The 18,285-nt window shown below is 36.3% G+C and overlaps 3 protein-coding genes, 1 non-coding gene and 1 pseudogene across 7 annotated transcripts in view; 1 reads left to right on the top strand and 4 right to left on the bottom strand.

Annotated features, from left to right (window-relative positions):
• The window catches only part of LOC107752909 (trichohyalin-like), a 26,587-nt pseudogene extending 26,480 nt beyond the window's left edge, over positions 1-107 (bottom strand).
• Positions 108-4,031: 3,924 nt separating this feature from the next.
• On the bottom strand, positions 4,032-6,271 carry LOC107752908 (high choriolytic enzyme 1-like). The gene is made up of 9 exons (XM_016568981.1): positions 6,212-6,271; positions 6,080-6,131; positions 5,930-6,001; positions 5,713-5,856; positions 5,491-5,608; positions 4,618-4,796; positions 4,457-4,538; positions 4,139-4,263; positions 4,032-4,058 (listed from the first exon to the last, which is right to left on the bottom strand). Exons 1-9 carry the CDS (start codon positions 6,269-6,271, stop codon positions 4,045-4,047), a joined length of 846 nt encoding a protein of 281 aa, XP_016424467.1. The 3' UTR covers positions 4,032-4,044.
• An 869-nt stretch (positions 6,272-7,140) lies between these two features.
• Positions 7,141-8,884, bottom strand: LOC107752886 (low choriolytic enzyme-like). Its single transcript, XM_016568960.1, has 8 exons — positions 8,810-8,884; positions 8,683-8,734; positions 8,545-8,607; positions 8,066-8,215; positions 7,851-7,968; positions 7,585-7,763; positions 7,419-7,500; positions 7,141-7,338 (listed from the first exon to the last, which is right to left on the bottom strand). The coding sequence occupies exons 1-8, from the start codon at positions 8,876-8,878 to the stop codon at positions 7,206-7,208; spliced, it is 846 nt and encodes a 281-aa protein (XP_016424446.1). The 5' UTR covers positions 8,879-8,884; the 3' UTR covers positions 7,141-7,205.
• Positions 8,885-9,090: 206 nt separating this feature from the next.
• trnak-uuu (transfer RNA lysine (anticodon UUU)) lies at positions 9,091-9,163 on the bottom strand. Its single transcript has one exon. It is a non-coding gene; the product is annotated as a tRNA-Lys (tRNA).
• Positions 9,164-12,861: 3,698 nt separating this feature from the next.
• The window catches only part of LOC107752884 (ankyrin repeat and zinc finger domain-containing protein 1-like), an 8,354-nt gene continuing 2,930 nt past the window's right edge, over positions 12,862-18,285 (top strand). The window contains exons 1-9 of one of the 4 annotated variants that reach the window (XM_016568958.1): positions 12,862-12,985; positions 13,236-13,433; positions 13,526-13,620; positions 15,081-15,183; positions 15,292-15,494; positions 16,684-16,790; positions 16,881-17,034; positions 17,159-17,381; positions 17,471-17,569. In XM_016568958.1, coding sequence (XP_016424444.1) covers positions 13,301-13,433; positions 13,526-13,620; positions 15,081-15,183; positions 15,292-15,494; positions 16,684-16,790; positions 16,881-17,034; positions 17,159-17,381; positions 17,471-17,569 — 1,117 coding nt within the window. In that variant the 5' untranslated portion in view covers positions 12,862-12,985; positions 13,236-13,300. The remainder of the gene's footprint in view (positions 12,986-13,235; positions 13,434-13,525; positions 13,621-15,080; positions 15,184-15,291; positions 15,495-16,683; positions 16,791-16,880; positions 17,035-17,158; positions 17,382-17,470; positions 17,570-18,285) is intronic. The other 3 variants (XM_016568957.1, XM_016568959.1, XM_016568956.1) reach the window with 3 other exon arrangements.

Raw genomic sequence — 18,285 nt, 5'->3', positions numbered from 1 at the left:
TGTTGCAGACCGTTCATGAAGACCCTAAAGAATCATACCAACTTGTGGAAGATCAATGTCCCCTTTGAAGTACAGCCACTACAAAACCAGACTTACTTTGAGATCATTCTGAGGTTAAATACATATTTAAAATCATAACAAGAAATATTTTATTAGCTATGATACTGTTTTTGGAATCAAATCTTTACATAGCTATGACAGTAAACACTGGAATCTAACAATGCCTTGGAAAAAAACAGTTAATCTTAAAAAAATTAAGCATAGCTGTATAAACCCATATAGGAAATACAAGAGTTATCGAATAAGCTTGTTCTAAACTCCTGAAACATTGGTGTTTCATATTTTAGAGCAGTCACTGCAATTCAAAACGCGCATTCAAAAAACGATTTTATTACCCCGCGTTTTGAAACTGACTCCCTTGATGCACGCAAATTAGGCTACATAACATATCTAGGCTGTTATTAGTATGTAGGCTATAATAGGTTGTGTTGTCTATAGCTCTGTATCATGCTTTGAAAAAAATGTGGTCTCTATTTGCACTTTGAATATTGAGAGAGTAGCCTACTTTGATGATGGCTGCACTTATTGTTTGCACTTAACATGGCTAAGAAAGACCTGTGTTGTTTATTTTTTGTTATTTATACTGTTTTTATTTCTATGTTCCATTTGTGCAAAAATACATTTTTTGATACTTTTGGAGCTTTGGTGTTGCTGACTTTACATTTAAAAATTTTCCACTTGTTTCTTAGTCGAGCACCCAGTTGAGATCGATGTGCGTGCTTTTGCCTGCTCTTCACTATGTTCAGTTTGTGAAAATGAGTTCAGTTAGGTGGTCAAGCGTTCTAGAAGCTCATAATTCATGTAGCCTAGTATAAACCCATATAGGAAATAAAAGAGTTATCGAATAAGCTTGTTCTAAACTCCTGAAACATTGGTGTTTCATATTTTAGAGCAGTCACTGCAATTCAAAACGCGCATTCAAAAAACGATTTTATTACCCCGCGTTTTGAAACTGACTCCCTTGATGCACGCAAATTAGGCTACATAACATATCTAGGCTGTTATTAGTATGTAGGCTATAATAGGTTGTGTTGTCTATAGCTCTGTATCATGCTTTGAAAAAAATGTGGTCTCTATTTGCACTTTGAATATTGAGAGAGTAGCCTACTTTGACGATGGCTGCACTTATTGTTTGCACTTAACATGGCTAAGAAAGACCTGTGTTGTTTATTTTTTGTTATTTATACTGTTTTTATTTCTATGTTCCATTTGTGCAAAAATACATTTTTTGATACTTTTGGAGCTTTGGTGTTGCTGACTTTACATTTAAAAATTTTCCACTTGTTTCTTAGTCGAGCACCCAGTTGAGATCGATGTGCGTGCTTTTGCCTGCTCTTCACTATGTTCAGTTTGTGAAAATGAGTTCAGTTAGGTGGTCAAGCGTTCTAGAAGCTCATAATTCATGTAGCCTACAGTTGTAAAGTCTGAAGAGACATGAAATCATACAGGAGAGAAGCAAGTTAGTTAAGTTTGTGGCAAAACCTTTTACAGTGCTTGAGTGTTGTTGTCTTTTACTACATGTCTCGTCTCGTCTCGTCTCTTGAGTTAAGTGTCGGCATTAATGATTATCGAACAACAAAAGATGAGGAGAAAATCACTCCCTGCTCTTGACAGAATAGCATTTGTAGCTTTTATAAGAATGTATACAGGTGCATCTCAATAAATTAGAATGTCGGGGAAAAGTTCATTTATTTCTAAGGAGAAGAAGAACTGGACTGTTGCCCAGTGGTCCAAAGTCCTCTTTTCAGATGAGAGCTACAATTCACTAAAAATGTTTTTTTTTGAACATTTTCAAAAAAATTCATTTTTTGGTCTTATGAAGTATTCTAATTTGTTGAGATAGTGAATTGGTGGGTTTTTGTTAAATGTGAGCCACAATCATCACAATTAAAAGAACCAAAGACTTAAACTACTTCAGTCTGTGTGCACTGAATTTATTTAATACACGAGTTTCACAATTTGAGTTGAATTACTGAAATAAATGAACTTTTCCCCGACATTCTAATTTATTGAGATGCACCTGTATAGTGAAAATTGTGCCCTACCATCACATTCACATCAATGCAACCAATAAATAAATTGCTACTAGAGCACAAAATTGTTTACAAGAGGACATATTTCTTCATTGATCTAGTCACTTGATTCTGCTCTCAAAAATGCACCAGATTTATGCATTTAAATTTAAAATGAACAAAATTTTCTTACAGGGGGGCATACCCCCAGAATCCCCTAGAGGAACCAATGTGCACCCACCAGTCTCACAAAATCCTGTGGGGACACTGGGAATGTAGAGGAAACACTGTAGGATTGGCTGTCTCAATGTATGTGTGTGTATGCCAGTTCAACTTACTATTTGCTTGTGGACAATGTATGGCACTAAATAAAGTGCCATACAGTAAAGCATAATGATTAAGGGAGCCTCACACAAAGAGCAGCCTAGGGGCCCTTGACCACCTTAATCCGCCCCTGAACACAGAAACAGGACTTGAATTAAATAACATGCAGAGTTGCAGCACATTTCGAGTTGTCATTTCAATTTTCTTCTTATTAATAATTTTATTCTTAAGGGGTTTGAAAACAGAACTGAGTGAAATTTGAGACTCTGCTTTGTCCTTCTGAAGACAATAGATTTTAAAATTGTGTCAATGTGATATTCTGTCCACATTATATTTCTTGTGCTATGTTCATCTGACTGAATGGTTCCTTTTTTTCAAAGACATGTTAATTCTCTGGTCTTGTCATCTTTTCCTCACATATCTGTCTCTCTACCGCTCCTTCAACTTCCTGCGAAGTTTACTTACCCTGGACAGTGAAAAGCAAAAGTTGACTGCAAGAATTCGCAGAAAGAGATGGCGAGGGGAAGGTCAAGGCTGTCCAGTCGGATGGGTTTCCAACGCAAGACTGCACACTAGAAGCTGAGAGAGACTCCAATGGATCTTGTGTGAATTTCATCTGACCACTGGCCCAAAGTATTTACAGATGTGTTTGCATTTATGACGTGCTTTGAATTCTGTATTCTGATCTTACATAATGACACACAACTATGACTTGAGACAAAAGCACGACTGGTTTGTAATCTGTTTTATTGTTACCATGTTCAACATGAGTAAAATAATAATAACATGACACTTATTTTGAATGGATCTATTAATGTATTCAAAAATACATTAAAAATGCAATTCATACATACAATGACCTGAATATACTTGCACTTCTGTCATGATGAATATATTTTTAATTTTTGAATTAAAAAAAAAAAGAAGTTGGAAATTAAACAGATTATTGGAGTACATTTTACAAGAAAATACAATTTTAGTCTTTCTACTTGAAAATTTTACATTCAGTTCAGTGTGTTACTTACCATTTCTTGGTAATTATTTGTTAAATTTACTATTGAGTTAAAATTAAACCCTACACCAATTTTTTTTTCAGAGTATATGGAAATATTAGTTCAGGTTAAAAATGTCATTTGGAATGACTCCCCAAAAACCTAATAATTTTACCATAAAAATATATGTTTTTGAATAATGATGATTAATGTGTACACACATATGTATTCAAGGTGTAAGAAACAAAAGTCTTATGCATTTCTTTTAGTTTATGGTTACAACAACATATAACATTTTAATTTAAGGCTCATTACATTTACATTTTTGTTGAAAGTGATAAAACAATTTCATATGAAAACAACATGAATACAAAGACTGAATTTCCAAAACACATATTTTAGTCTAGATTTTTCAAAAGATTTTACCTTTGCTTTATTTTGGATTCTGTTATATTTCATTTGCCCAAAAAGCATATGATATTGTCCTGTAAAATAGTTTGCTGTATTTAACATGATCTGTTATGTACTGTAAAATAAATGGTGTCAAAATACATGGCACTGCCAAATGAATCATAAAATGAGAAGGAAAGGTAAATATATGTCAGGAGTCTGTTGTCCAGTGAATTATGTTGGGTCCATTTCATAAGTTTGTTGTTTCACACACGGCCACCTAGTGGACACACGAAAGAAAAATTCAAATGAACAGACAGGAAGCGTAGTTTAGTAAACCTTAGTGAAATTAATACCTACCACAGTTATACAATATGTTTATTTTGTGAATATCTGTAAGACTCGGTCCATCTCGCTGGCCAATGGAAATGTACGGGTCTGGTTTAGGAATGATGGTGGGTCTCCCATCCTCTGAGAAGGTATACCTGTGTGTGCATCGGTATTCATTTAACTTCAAATTAATTGCTATTGTTTTTGCTATTGTGCTTCATTTATAAGAAACAAAATTCTCGGTTTAAGGGACTGTTTAAACAGCTATAGACTACATTTTTAAAGCATTTTAGATTGTAATAGTTTAGCAGAAGTATGCATACTGTACAATAGATTTCCAATACTCACCTCCCATAGTGCATGACAGAACTATAGTCATATGCAGTGTTGAGGTTGTTTGTCTCATACTTCCTAAAGTTGTGCCTTTGATCTAGGAAAAGAACCATACATTACTGTCATACAGAATGCATTGGCTCAAAATAAGTGCTGGTTTCATAAACATACTGTACCCTCAATGATGTTTTCCCACAGGATGGAGACGTGGTGGTCACGATCAGAGCGAGACTGTTCGTGTACAAATCCCAGAGCATGCATTAGCTCATGAGCTGCCACTCCTGACCACATACAGCCCGGAGACTGTAAAGACATGGTCTGACTGCCTCCTATCATTCCCAGATATGACCAGCAGCTATGGGGTCGACAGTGGACAACAATAATAATAGTAAGTAAATAAATAAATAAATATGAATACTGTTCAAAGTTTAGGGTCAGTACGATTTTTTGATGTTTTTTTTTTAAGTTCTAATGCTCACCAAGGCTCCGTTTACTAGATAGAAAATACAGAAAAAACAGTAATATTGTCAAATATTACACTCTAAAGAAAATGCTGGGTTAAATATAACCCAGCGCTGGGTTAAAAAGGGACAAACCCAGCTATTGGGTTGTTTTGAGTCAAAACAACCCAATAGCTGGGTTTAATTGCTGGGTTATATTTAAGCCAGCATTTTCTTTAGAGTGTATTATTATTTAAAATAGCTGTTTTCTATTTTAATATATTTTAAAGTGTAATTTATTCCTGTGATTGTAAAGCTGAATTTTCAGCAGTCATTACTCCAGTCTTCAGTGTCACAGGATCCTTCAGAAATAATTCTAATATGCTGATTTGGTTTACTGATCCCAAACTTTTGTTGTGTATATATATTGTCATAAAAATAGAACAGTTTGTAAAAAAAAAAATCATCATAAAAAAATGAAACATTGAAAAATAACAGATACGAGTTTTTTTTAAATCATGGTCAGACTTTTTATATTGTCCTGTAAAATATGAAATCTTAAAGAGAACATTAATAGAATATGGCTGTATATGAATGCAAAGGACTCACCCAGTTCTAGACTGGATATTAAGGAAGTTTGCTTCATGTGTGCGAGGCACAAACTTCACACATGTTGCAGAGGAAATGTCCAACATTCCTGTTTCTATGGCGATTCTGTCCATATCATCTGTTGAGACAAATTATATAAATGTGTTTTTTAATAATAAAGTCCTTGATATAACTTTCACTTATATTATCTGTCATGCAGTTTCATACAGAGACCTTACTCACCATATAGTGGGGAGATGATGTATGGTACATACACAAAACCGTCAACAGATCTGGGCCAGCGGCAAGAATCTACTAAACATGTGATGGCACTGCGGGATCCTGAACTCAGGATGTCACCCTCTCTTAAAGGAAAACCTCTGGAAACTGGCGGAGGGAGATAACCACATGTTTCATGCTCAAGGAGCAATTCCCTGAAAAAATATGTCTGTATCTGTACCACACATACGTTGATTTACTCTGAGGATCCTGTCCATGGCATTCATGTCCTCTGGTTTCACATATTTCTCTGCTGAAGAGATTAAGAATGGTACATTTACATCGATTCATTGTAACAACCTACACTGCTCACCATGAAATACCAGTTTACCTGGATAGTCTCTCTTTGACCTCAGCCTTGTCTGATGAACCAATGAGGAGTTCTAATGCAAAATAAATACATTAATAGGGTATGCATAGGATATGAATCATCATAACTGCAGTAGGATTCAGCCGCTCTTACCTGCACAGGTAAAGACCAGGACTCTAACACCAATCCCACAAAAATACCCACACAGAGCATCTTGGTGGTCACTTATTCGTGCGTCCTGGTGTTCTGGATGGAATCGGGTATTGCACGTAAACTAAAGTTCAGGCCCTTGGAGCAAGAATATATATACTCAGAGAACCACCCATCTTTACTCCAGTTTGCAAATGGAGGGTTAGCGTGACGTCCTATGTCATTATTTGATATTCATGTATTTCCCTAATTAAAGGTTTGGAAAGCATTCATTGGAAAGACAGTTCAGCAATTTTAAGACTGATCGCAATAATGGCAATTTGAAGTCTTGCTGATTCTTGTGCTATTCACCCTGACCATGCAAAACGTGCATGTTGTGTTCAAACTCATTTTAATCTGTAAACAAAATCTCAATAGTCATTTGTGCTGTGTTCACAATATGCTGTAGCAACACGTGATGCAAATAAATAGCACCTCGCCCTTACTTAAACGTATAATTTTTGCATTACAACAAATAACAGGTTGCTTTAAATTCAGCTTCATAGTGTTGACGCCTCAGTACTTATTCATTAGCTCGGAGATCAGCTGATTCTGAACATTTACTTAATATGATTGTCAACCAACTGATTTGACTGACTGATTTGATTGCAGCTGACTCGTGTGGAGATTTTTTTCACCTAATTCTTTTGCAATGAAATGAAAGCTTAAATGAAATTTCAGAGAAAAATATATTTATGGACAAGGTTTATTGATGTAATGTGTTTAGGCATCAAGATGTCAAAATCAGAATAAGAAAGAATATAGAAAGTACATAAAGAATATTCTTAATATCGATTATATTTGATTAGCAATTTTTAAATCAGCAGTCTTCACAATCAGCCATTTCCCTTTAAACAAAATACGATGTTAAAATGTTAAAAGAAGTTAAAGCATTAATGCATTAATAATGTCAGACTTTTAGCCATGTGATGGATCATTCGTTACTGCAAATATTTTATTATGCATTACATTTATACATTCTATTAATCTTCATTATATCCAAGTCGCTGGGTCCAAATCTCTGTCCAAACTTTACATTCCAGTTCCTTTTTGGTACAATAGTAGGTTCTCCATCCTCAGAGAAGGCATACCTGAAATTACAAAGAATATAATTATAGAACTGCAGTTTATTATATGCCTGAGTTATCATTTCAAATGTACGCCGACATACTTTCCAAAGTGCATGATAGAGCCGTAGTCATACGGGGTGTCCAGGTTGTTTGTTTTAAACTTTTCAAAATTCCTCAGCCGGTCTAAATTTAATGAACAGAAGAATAAGTGAACGATAAAATGACTTCACAGTATAAGAATATGGGAATATAAGAATGTTACTTTACCTTTCCATATATTGGACCACATGATGGTGACATACTTGTCCCGGTCAGCTCGGGATTGCTCATGAACAAAGCCCAGGGCGTGCATTAGCTCATGGATGGTGACCCCTGACCCGGTGCACTCAGGTGTCTGGAGAGAAATGGTTTGTCTACCACCACGTGCTCCCAGATATGACCAGCACCTAAAGTATCAGTCATCAAAAAAATGATGAGATAAACTCAGAGTGCTGAGGTAATGAAGCCATTGAAGATGAATCTCATGTCAATACCCAGTCTTGGGCTGAATATCCAGGTAGTCCCTCTGGTGAGTTCTGGGCACGAAGCGCACACAGGTGTCCTTTTCAATGAGCTTCATGCCTTTCTTAATGTTCTTCACGTCTTCCTCGCCTATGCAGAAGAACAATTGAAACCAAAAAGCAAGATTTAGTTGCTGATTACTGTGGCACTGTTTCTGAAAATAAATGTGTTTGCTTTTCCTGCTTACTGTATGCATGAGAGAGTGAGTATGCAATGTACACTTTTCCATCCACAGATTTGGTCCACAGGCAGCTCCTGGCGAAACAGTTCTTCTGACTCCTACCGGATACGGCTATATCTCCTTCTCTGAGGTTGGTGCCATCCACGGAAATGACACCTACAGCAAGAGAACAATGGTTCTTAATTGGCATCTGTGGTTCCATGAAAACATTTCAACATCCATGGAAACTTTCCATTGCACAAAATGTCTTTTATAGTGGAAAAAGGTTCTTTCGAGTATTAAATTGTCCTTCGCACTAAGGAAAACAGTGGTCCTTTTAAGAACTGTTCACTGAATGGTTCTTTAGGCAAACCAAAATAGTTCTTCTATGGAATCGCTGTGAAAATTCCTTTTTAGAACCTTTATTTATAAGAGCATTTGGATATTACAATAAAACAGAAGCTATAGAACATTAGCATCTTTACAGACTTGTGCAAAAGCTTTACCTTGAAAGTCATTTACATCTATGATCCTGTCCATTGCAATTGAAGTGTTTTCTTCAATATCATCTGGGGGAAGTTATAAAACTGTTAAAATATAATTCATTTTCAATGAATAATGACAATTAATTCAACACACTTTACCAGAGTAGTTCCTCCTTTGTGTTCTTGCTCCAACATTCGAGTGAGAGGAAATCTGCGAGAAAAATTGACCAAAATATGTGGTTTTGATTCATAAAAACAAAATATACACCGACTGATATGCAGTTACCTGACCAGGCAGGGACAAACATGGTCCTGCTAAGAAGAAGAGCAGTATGATAACCAGTATGTACTTCATGAGTGCACTGAGATTTGCTGTCTAGGTTCATGTGCCTGCCTTTTAAGGGCTTTTTACCAGCTTCCTGTTACATAATGTGTACTCTCAGTGGCCAACCAAATGTTTGTTTTTCTTTTTTATGCTGTTTTTAATTGCCACATGCACTTACACATACTTAACCACTATTTTCATTGTATAATAGCGGTGTTTTTATTTAGTTCATAAAATATTTCCGCCCGAACAGGGACTTGAACCCTGGACCCTCAGATTAAAAGTCTGATGCTCTACCGACTGAGCTATCCGGGCTCTTGTGCGCTGATGTGCAGGCGGTGATGACAAAAGTTCGGTGTCATTTTTGTTCACATTCTATTAACGGAAGTTCATTTAGACTTGTCACTGTTCATGTTTGTATGTTTTCCGCACCGACATAATTCCTATGATCCGTTATTTATTTGTATCAGTCTCGCAAAAAAAAAAGTCATGTTTATTTTTTATTCAACAGAAAAATATGTAGAATCTAATATAAAAGTAAACCATGTGCAGTCAATTGCGTGTATATAGTAATCCGCAGCCGCTTTGCACGTCATCAAATCAGATTGTACTCGGTTCGGTCCATTTAATGAATTGCAGTTTGTGCTATATAGTATAGGGGTGTCTTTTGTTAATCAAACAGTAATGTCGGTTTGTATGCGAGAAAACGTTTTGCTTGGCTGTAATGGAGACCCCACAAATCTCTTCAAACATCTCCTTTCAGGACGATAAAGAAGTACAGGTGAGACTCGCGGCGACGTGTGCTGCTTACCCACATTAGCAAGCCAAATACACGAATGCTATGCTTCACATGAGTTTTGGGTTTGGGTTTTGTTTTTTTCGCTGTCAGGATTTGTTTAAATAACTCAAGGATGCCAAAAACTGAACTACAGCTTACTAAAGGCGAGGTGGAGCAAGTAAACAAAGATGTTAACAAATGGTAATTAATACTTATACCATTATTATCTGTCTGAAATAAAGATTCAGCATGTATGAGTTATTTATAACGTAAGCGTAGTGGGAAAATCATAGGATGGCATAATTTTACCTCAGGAACTAATAAAAACACAGTTTACTGTACCAAACAACTTATGTAATTATTTAGCTGAATGCATCGGGGTTGTAGGTGGCCTTTCTTTTGCAGACATGAAGCAGCTTCTGTTAATATTATTGTAGCAGAGAGGAGATGGACCGGAGGTTGATGATGATGGTCTAGATGGATGAAGGCTTGTGGAATGCATTGCTTGAACTAGACACTCATGCAGGAGAAGAAAAGCCTTGCCAACCAGCTGGAAGAATTAGCTTTATCTAGGTAAGACTATCCAGATAAATTGCTCAATCAACTACCAGGGGCCTGTACCATGATGGTGGCTGAACAAACTCGGGGTTACAGGATTATTTTTGAGTTGACAAAACCAAACCAGTCCAATCCGGCTTTGTTGGTACCATGAAGCTGATCATCAACTTTCTCTGTCAACTCAAGCTTGATCCTGAGTTAATGGAGCACGTGCACATGAGAGAGTGGCATCAGTAATGAACAGCCAATCACATGCCTTGAAACTGATTCGCTTCTTGAGAGAGAGTCAGTGCGATTCCCTACCAAAGATTAAAATATTGGAAATAAAATATGAAGAATTTAAACACATTTACAAGATGAAACAATCTATCCATTAAAGAGGAAAACTTAAAGAAAACATCTGGCCTTATAAGTGCAAGTAAAAATGATAAAGTTAGTTTATAGAGTTGATAATATTTATAGGTATAAAAACACTTAAAAATCTAAGCTCATATGTAGTCATGTTTAAAGCTATTGATTCTAAAACGTATTTATATTGCATATTATCTATATGATTATATTAATTTAAAATAAAAGCTTAATACTATTAAACTAAGCTAGCTTGTGTAATGGATTAAGGGTATAATAATTATACAAATCATATAAAATAATTATAAAAAATAATAATCTCTAAATTCAGACAATTTTATCTTTAAAAATGTTTTTCTGGTAGCGTCCTTTAATTTGGAGTAAGAGAAACTGGGGGAGTGGCTTTATTGCGTCAGAGATGTGTCACTTTGCTTGAAGCTGATTGGTCAAATTTCGGTTTGAGATCTCTAAACCAGAACATAACCTGCCCCAGAGCAGGTTAGCCGTGGAGTGTAAGTTACTAAGGCAATGAATGCCGCTAAAAGCCAAGCCACTTTCATGGTACCTAAAACCCAGGATTGGTGCAAACTAAACTGAAATTTACCTGGCTAGCCAGCTAATCTGGCTTCATGGTACAGGCCCCAGCTGTCTGTGGTTCTGTTGATCAGTGATCCTACCAAAATATGCTGTCTTGTTTTTCCTATAACAGTGTTTATGTAGATGGATTTTCTTGGGTTTATTTATTCAGGAGAATATCTAATGTGACAAATGATCACATTTGATATTCTCCTGAATAAATAAACTTAAGAAAATGAGTATAAGAGGGTACCCTGAATGGTGAAAATTACAATTCTGGAAATTTAATTTTCTTCTGTTTCCAAGAATTTAGATAAAGATAAAGAGCGAGCTCTTCTGAGAAGCCTGCGGGAGGAGGAAAGCAGCCTGCTGGAGAAGGAGCATAATCTGAAGCTCAAATGTGAGCAGCTGAGGAAAGCACTGGCAGACGCTTCTGCAAACACAGAGGAAGGTACATCAAGTCATAACCTTTAGCCAGAGTTTTGCCGTCTGCAGGTAAAGGCCATGCAAAAATAATGCTGCTGATATTCAACTGGTCTCAATTTCCAGTTTCGCAGGGTGAAAATCTAGTTAAAACCTGTTCATCCAACCAGAGTAAGTCTACAGAAAAAGCAGAGAAAAAAAGAGAAACACGGAAGTGAACCTTTTATTTATTTTTTATTTAGTACACGCTGCAATAAACATGGAAAAATATAGTGATTTTTGTGTCTTTTATTATTTGATGAAAACAATCGAAATATTAATTGGAGGTTCATTGGTAGTCACTACTGAATAAAGTGTAAAGATTCAAAAGATTGTCCTCTGGCAATGATAAATTCAAACAGATGTGCTTAACCTGCAGACACTCCTCCAGGGTGAAATTCAAAGAAAATGAAAGAAAAAAAAAAATAATAATGTTAAGGGCACCTTCAAAATAAATAAATAAATAGTCTAAATCTGACATCATTTACTCATGCTCATGTTTTTCAAAACTGGTGTGAATTAATTTCTTCTGTGGAAATTTTTCTTCTGTAAAACTTTGGGACAGTATTTTTGTGCTTGAAGAGCCGTATGCAAATACATTTGAAAACTGAATACATCTAACTTAACTCTAATGATTGATAGTAAAAGATATGCTGCCAATTTAACATAAATAAATATTTTACAGAAAATAGATGATCGTTTCTTTTGGCTTTTGTACAATGACTTGAAAGCCAATTAATGCTCACTCAGTTATTTACGTGAAAATATATTTTCACTATTATATTTTAAGTAAAAAGGATACAATTACAAGGATATCATCATATTTGGAAGTCCTTGGCATCAAGTCTTCGCATTAATATAGGAAAACATGAAACAGGTCAATGTATTTTTTGTAATCAGGCAGAAACAATAGAGCACGTTTTAATAAAATGTAAAAAATATAAAAAAGAAAGGTTAAAACTCATTAAGGAAGTAAGAAACATGGGTGTTGAATCATTTAATTTGTCAAACCTCTTGAAAGAGCATGCAGAACAAGGTAAAATATATGGTGCTATTGTTAAATACATTAAAGAAATAGGATTAATCAGGAGAATTTAGGAATGTGTGTTTTTTTTATTTATTTTTTTTATTATATAAAATATAGATAAATATAAATATGTATATATTAGTTGCTTATTAGTGCTCCACACTCCAGTCCAGTTGGTGGCGGTAAATGCACCAGAAGTTGGTTTGCCATCCGCCATAAAACGTTATTAGAAGAAGAAGTCTTCGCATTAAATCGCGCTGTAGTTTTCTGACACTTGTCAGCCACCGTAGAGCACAAACACGCGTTTAATGTAGTATGATTAACTTCAGCTTACTCGGACTGAAAATATAAATTCAAACCGTAAGGCACCGATGCTTTTGCCATTAAGGTAAATATATACATTAACATTGATCACTGATAGTTAAGTGAGCTGAATTTTAGCGTTTAGCACAGCATGTTTATCTTTGCAGTGTAAGTGCTGAATCAGGCTTGACTCTAGTAGGGAAGCAGCTGTCAGATTGAGACAAACATGGACGTTGCTTTGGTTTTATCGCCAGTCCCGATACTGAATGTTTAGTGTAATGAGTAAAGCTCACATTTTTGTTCTTCCGTGTGTAAAACTCTCTCACCCTATTTAGCCGTCATGATATGCCACCCTTCGTGTGTTTAGGAGATAGCGGTGGTTTATTTTGTCGACTGAATTATGGCTTCACCGGAGCAGCGGTGTGTGTTCTCGCTGTGTGTGGATGAGACCGTGACCGCTGGGCTGAGAGAGGTGTCTGGACTGCTGGGTCATCCCGAACCTCCCCAGCCCTCTGCTACTGCGTCCGGTGAGGGTAAGAGAGTCCGACTGACTGCTCTAATGAGATCACACACGGCTGCTGCTGATCAGGTCTTATTAATACCACACTCTTCATTACACGTACAGATGTTGGCTCAAGGAAGACTGCGTCCGCCGGTGAGGTGTCAGATAGGATGTTCTGCTCGGCCTGTCAGTGTCCTTTTGAGAGTCGAGAGGAGCAGGTACTGTAGGGTCAATCCTGATGAGTAATTCATTACAGTGCTGATACGATCAATTTAAGTGTGAGTTTGTAGTAGAACCTTTAATCCTAAGTGTTAAAGGTCTGCAATTAATTTAGTTTCTTGTAAAAACGAATAATGCCTGACAGCTTCTTCAGCAGCCTCGGTCCATTTTTCCCCATTAATTTTTCTAATAGAATTTTTTTTAGTGTTTGTTAAAGAGTTATAAGCCATGGACCAAACCAACCAGCTATGAGGTGAATCACATTATACAAACTTTGATTTGAAGCAAGAAGGTATTTGAAAATAAGATAAAAATAAGGTATGCACACTGATAGCTTCAACAAAAGATATCCTCCTGGGACCCAGGCATAGACTTTTGTCCTCTGTAGAGGACATTATATTTTAGTGAATTTCTCTGAGACATACATGCCACAGTTGCCAATAAAGTGACTTTAAATATGACTAATATTGACAGAATGATCAAATTTAGCACTATGGAAATATAATAATATTTTGTAATTATCATTTAAATCTGACTAATTTTCAAATTGTTTCTCGTAAATAAACATTTCAGAAAAAAAAAGTTATGGGGTTTCAAATCGGAATATTACTTTTTGTTACGAAACAGGGCATAATTGTCATACATGTCTTCTGTAGAGGACACCAGGACAAACAGCATGTTAATCAGGCATTTTGGGGAGACACAACAAGTCAATAGGAAAATAAATTATAGATCAATATTCCTGTGAAATATGAGATATTCTTATGAAAATGTTGCCAAGTTATTATTCCTATTATTACACTTCATTTTCATTATGGTTTGCCCCAAGAACACCAATGGGAAACCAATTTATGGATATTTTATGCACATATTCCATAAAGTACAGTAGTATATCAAATCATTCTATCTTTCATAATATAGTTGAGAATCATCTTTGTACAAAGTTTGGCTAAAAATAGCCTGAAACCTAAGAACCGATTGGTGAATGAAAAAATAAAACATTGTTTTTGCCTATACATGCCTTTTCATGTCTATTAATTATAATTTTTTTTAATAACTTGGTCCTGGCGTCCTCTACAAAGGCACCTCAGTTGGATTTTTTTGAAGGCGCGGTGAGTCTCTGGCTGGTCCTCTACAAAGGACATAAAATAAAATATGAATAAAATATCTTTTTTCCAAAAAGATTTTTTTCTCCATTTGTTTCTTATGCTCCAACCAATGTAATGACATAAAAAAAATTCACAAAACATTTTTTTCTGGTTCTCAGGAGAATATACCATTAATTAACAATGTTGATGCTGCTCTTTTGCTTACAGGGTGACCAAAAAGCAACATAAAGTACCATAAAAGTAGTCCAAACTACTACTGTGCTAGTCTTCTGAAGTCATGTCATAGCTTTGTATAGAGGGATAGAAAGACATTTAATGTGTATGTTAATGCAGCCCCAGTCTTTTACCAGATGGAGCACTACAAACTTGACTGGCACCGCTTCAACCTGAGACAACGGCTGGAAGGAGGATCAGTGGTCACAGTGGAGGAGTTTGAGAAGAAGACTGGCACAGGTAGAGTCATGTATGCTCATATGACCTCACTGAGAAACTGTTTTATGTCACCCAGTTTGAATAAGTGTAATTTTTGCATAATCTTCCTGTCTGCCTTTCTGTTAACAGGCGATATTTCAAGCATTTCGGGTTCAGACTCAGACAGTTCAGACAGTGTGGATGGGAATCTTGGAGATGAAGTGGGCCCTGAAGAGACAGACAGTGCTCTGGACACAGATCAGTCCACACGTCGACTTTCTACCAAAGTAGTCTTTCAAAACATGCAGGGACAGTACCTGTCATTGTATCACTGTGTTCTGCAAAGCAAGAAAGTGAGTAAATCTATCCATCATTTCTCAGATTTGTTAGTCTGTGCCTAAATAAAAAGATCTTTAGCCAAGAAGAATCTCCATTTAACAGATTATTCTCAGAGAGATTTTTAATGATGGGGTTATATATTTTGAGATTTTTTTTTTTGCATTTATTGATTAGAGCAGTTGAGTAGAAACAGAAAGTGATAGGATAGAGGAAAATAGGATCATAATAGGAGCTACTGCACATTATGACAAACACTTCATTACCAGTTTAACTTCAGTTTAGTCAAAATAGTGTTTATTTTCCACAGAAACATTAAATAATAGACATGAATAAATAATAACTTGCATTTTATAAAATAATGACCTTTCCGCATTTTGCTTTCTGATTGGTGGAAGCACATTTGTTGTAGCATCTCTCATACTAGATTATGTACTGGAGTGTCTCTGCAGTTCAAGATCAAATTGTGTTGTTTTGAAATACCTGAATTTTATTTTCTATAAAGTGCTGCAGGGAATTTTGTAGGCCAACCCGGAGGTTAGCATCACCATGGTACCCTTGACAAAAACCCAATAGGATTTTCCCGTTGTCATTTGGATTATTGCAGAAAATAAGCTCTGTGACTAACAGAGGTTTATAAGTTTTGTTTATCAAGATAATCTTCACTAATGATCACAGCTTTTTTAAATTTGAAGCCTGAATACAATCACTAGAGGTAAAAAGCTAACATTATACAGTAAGTTAGGCTATAAATCAACTACACCATGTCACAGGACACTTTAACGTCACCATCACTAAGCTTCTGACAACTCATTCAGTCAAGTTTGAGTGAGAATAGAGAGTGTGAGGTTAAACAAGGCAGTGAAAGCGGACTAGTTAGTAGATGGGTTTTCCTGTTTGGTGTGGTTTTGGTGACATTTAATGCCCCATTAGTCCTATTTAGCCACTTGTTAGCTACCACCTTTTTTCAAGACACACAAAAATCACAATTGAGTGTCGTAGATTAAAACGTGAAAATATCTTGAGCTTGTGTTAAGCACGCAGACCTTATTTAAGTCATTTAACCAAAAACCCAATCAAAAGACCCATTGACTTTAGGACAATAGAACCAGAAGTTCAGAAATGCTAACTCATTTCCAAGTTTTAGGAGTCATTCCTGCAGCACTCTATTCTTTCAGTCTCCTCTAATTCTGTTGTCATACTCAGGACAATGAGGAAGACTTGGTTTCCTCTTTACTAAAAATATCAAACAACACTATTTGGGTCATTCTGATGACTGGTGGTGGACACTTTGCTGGAGCAGTTATTAAGGGGTCAGTGAAAAGTTCAGATGTTTGTCTATAACCACAAATATTCCAGAGTTATTTAAATGCTATTCCCTAATTGATTTGTCTAACACATAGAAAAGAAATTCTGCAGCATAAGACGTTCCATCGGTACACGGTGAGAGCGAAGCGAGGGACCGCACAGGGACTGAGGGACTCTCAGAACCATAGCCACAGGCCTAAATCAGCAGGGGCGGCCCTCAGACGTTACAATGAGGCAGCGCTGCTCAAGGTACGTTCCTCCAACTCAATTCTGAATTTCAACCCTTTGTTATATATAAAAACTTGAATAACACTGACTTTCTAAATTCACGAGTCTGGAATTGTTTTTGATGTATACGTCCTTTTTTAACCAGGATATTCACGATCTTCTAGAAAGCTGGGCTGAGTATTTGAAGGAGGCAAGTGCCATCTTCCTGCGAGCACCAAGTTACAATAAGACCATATTTTTTGGAGGTCGCGGGGCACCACTGGACAACAAAGATCAGAGAGTCCGTGTACTTCCTTTTGCCACACGTAGAGCAACATTTAGTGAAATACAGAGAGTCTTTGATCTTCTCTCAACTGTACATGTTTATCGTAAGTTGAGATTTGCTACCATGTAATATATATATTTTTTACAATATTTTAATTTCTTTCCTTTAATATGAATGTCTTATATATTCCAGAAAAGGACACTGAAATCTCCAGTATTGTCAGTCCTTCGAGAAGAGTGTGGAAGAAGAAAACTCCTAAACCTGTTAGTCATCCAGTCCCAAACACCAATGGTGCGTCTGAACCACTGATCTATAATAGAAAACTGGATTGCTCACGATGACATAAAAGTGAAGCCACTGCACCGCCGTATTTGTATTCTCTAATATTTCCATACATTATATTGTACAGTTGTTCACTCTAGAAAACTGGATTGCTCACGATGACATAAAAGTGAAGCCACTGCGCCGCCGTATTTGTATTCTCTAATATTTCCATACATTATATTGTACAGTTGTTCACTGTTTATATAATTATGTTGTTAACAACATAACATGCATTGTGGCAAGCCAATGTTGGAAGGAGGAACCCTGGACCAAAGGAGCAGGCCCCGGCTAGGAAAAGTCATCAATCATGAGTACTTCCAACTGCTCAGTGCTCACCCTCCAGACATGGAACTACCCACAGCTGTAGCCAATGATGGCCTAATGGAGGTCATCATAAAGCTAGGATCTCTGCTTCCGTCTGGGGTGGGTGGCCCCAGGACAAGATACTGAAACTCTGTTCATGTTTAAAGGGGTCATATGATGCTGCTAAAAAGAACATTATTTTGTGTATTTGGTATAATGAAATGTGTTTATGCGGTTTAAGGTTAAAAAAACACATTATTTTCCACATACTGTACATTATTGTTTCTACTCTATGCCCCGCCTTTCTGAAACGCGTCGATTTTTACAAAACTCATCGGTCTGAAAAGCGAGGTGTACGCTGATTGGCCAGCTATCCAGTG

The sequence above is a fragment of the Sinocyclocheilus rhinocerous genome, unplaced genomic scaffold (genome assembly GCF_001515625.1).
Source record: "Sinocyclocheilus rhinocerous isolate Xijiao unplaced genomic scaffold, SAMN03320098_v1.1 scaffold1252, whole genome shotgun sequence".
NCBI classification, from domain to species: Eukaryota; Metazoa; Chordata; class Actinopteri; order Cypriniformes; family Cyprinidae; genus Sinocyclocheilus; species Sinocyclocheilus rhinocerous.
The sequence above is the reverse complement of the archived record's forward strand: the minus strand, read 5'-3'. Positions and strand labels throughout refer to the sequence as shown.

Coding starts and splice junctions, on each gene's coding strand:
- LOC107752908 (XM_016568981.1), bottom strand. CDS start 6,271: ATGCTCTGTGTGGGTATTTTTGTGGGATTGGTGTTAGAGTCCTGGTCT. Junction 6,132..6,211: donor CCTGGTCTTTACCTGTGCAG/GTAAGAGCGGCT, acceptor ATTTTGCATTAG/AACTCCTCATTGGTTCATCA. Junction 4,797..5,490: donor AATATCCAGTCTAGAACTGG/GTGAGTCCTTTG, acceptor TCGACCCCATAG/CTGCTGGTCATATCTGGGAA.
- LOC107752886 (XM_016568960.1), bottom strand. CDS start 8,878: ATGAAGTACATACTGGTTATCATACTGCTCTTCTTCTTAGCAGGACCA. Junction 8,608..8,682: donor ACAAAGGAGGAACTACTCTG/GTAAAGTGTGTT, acceptor AACTTCCCCCAG/ATGATATTGAAGAAAACACT. Junction 7,339..7,418: donor TCTATCATGCACTTTGGAAA/GTATGTCGGCGT, acceptor TTGTAATTTCAG/GTATGCCTTCTCTGAGGATG.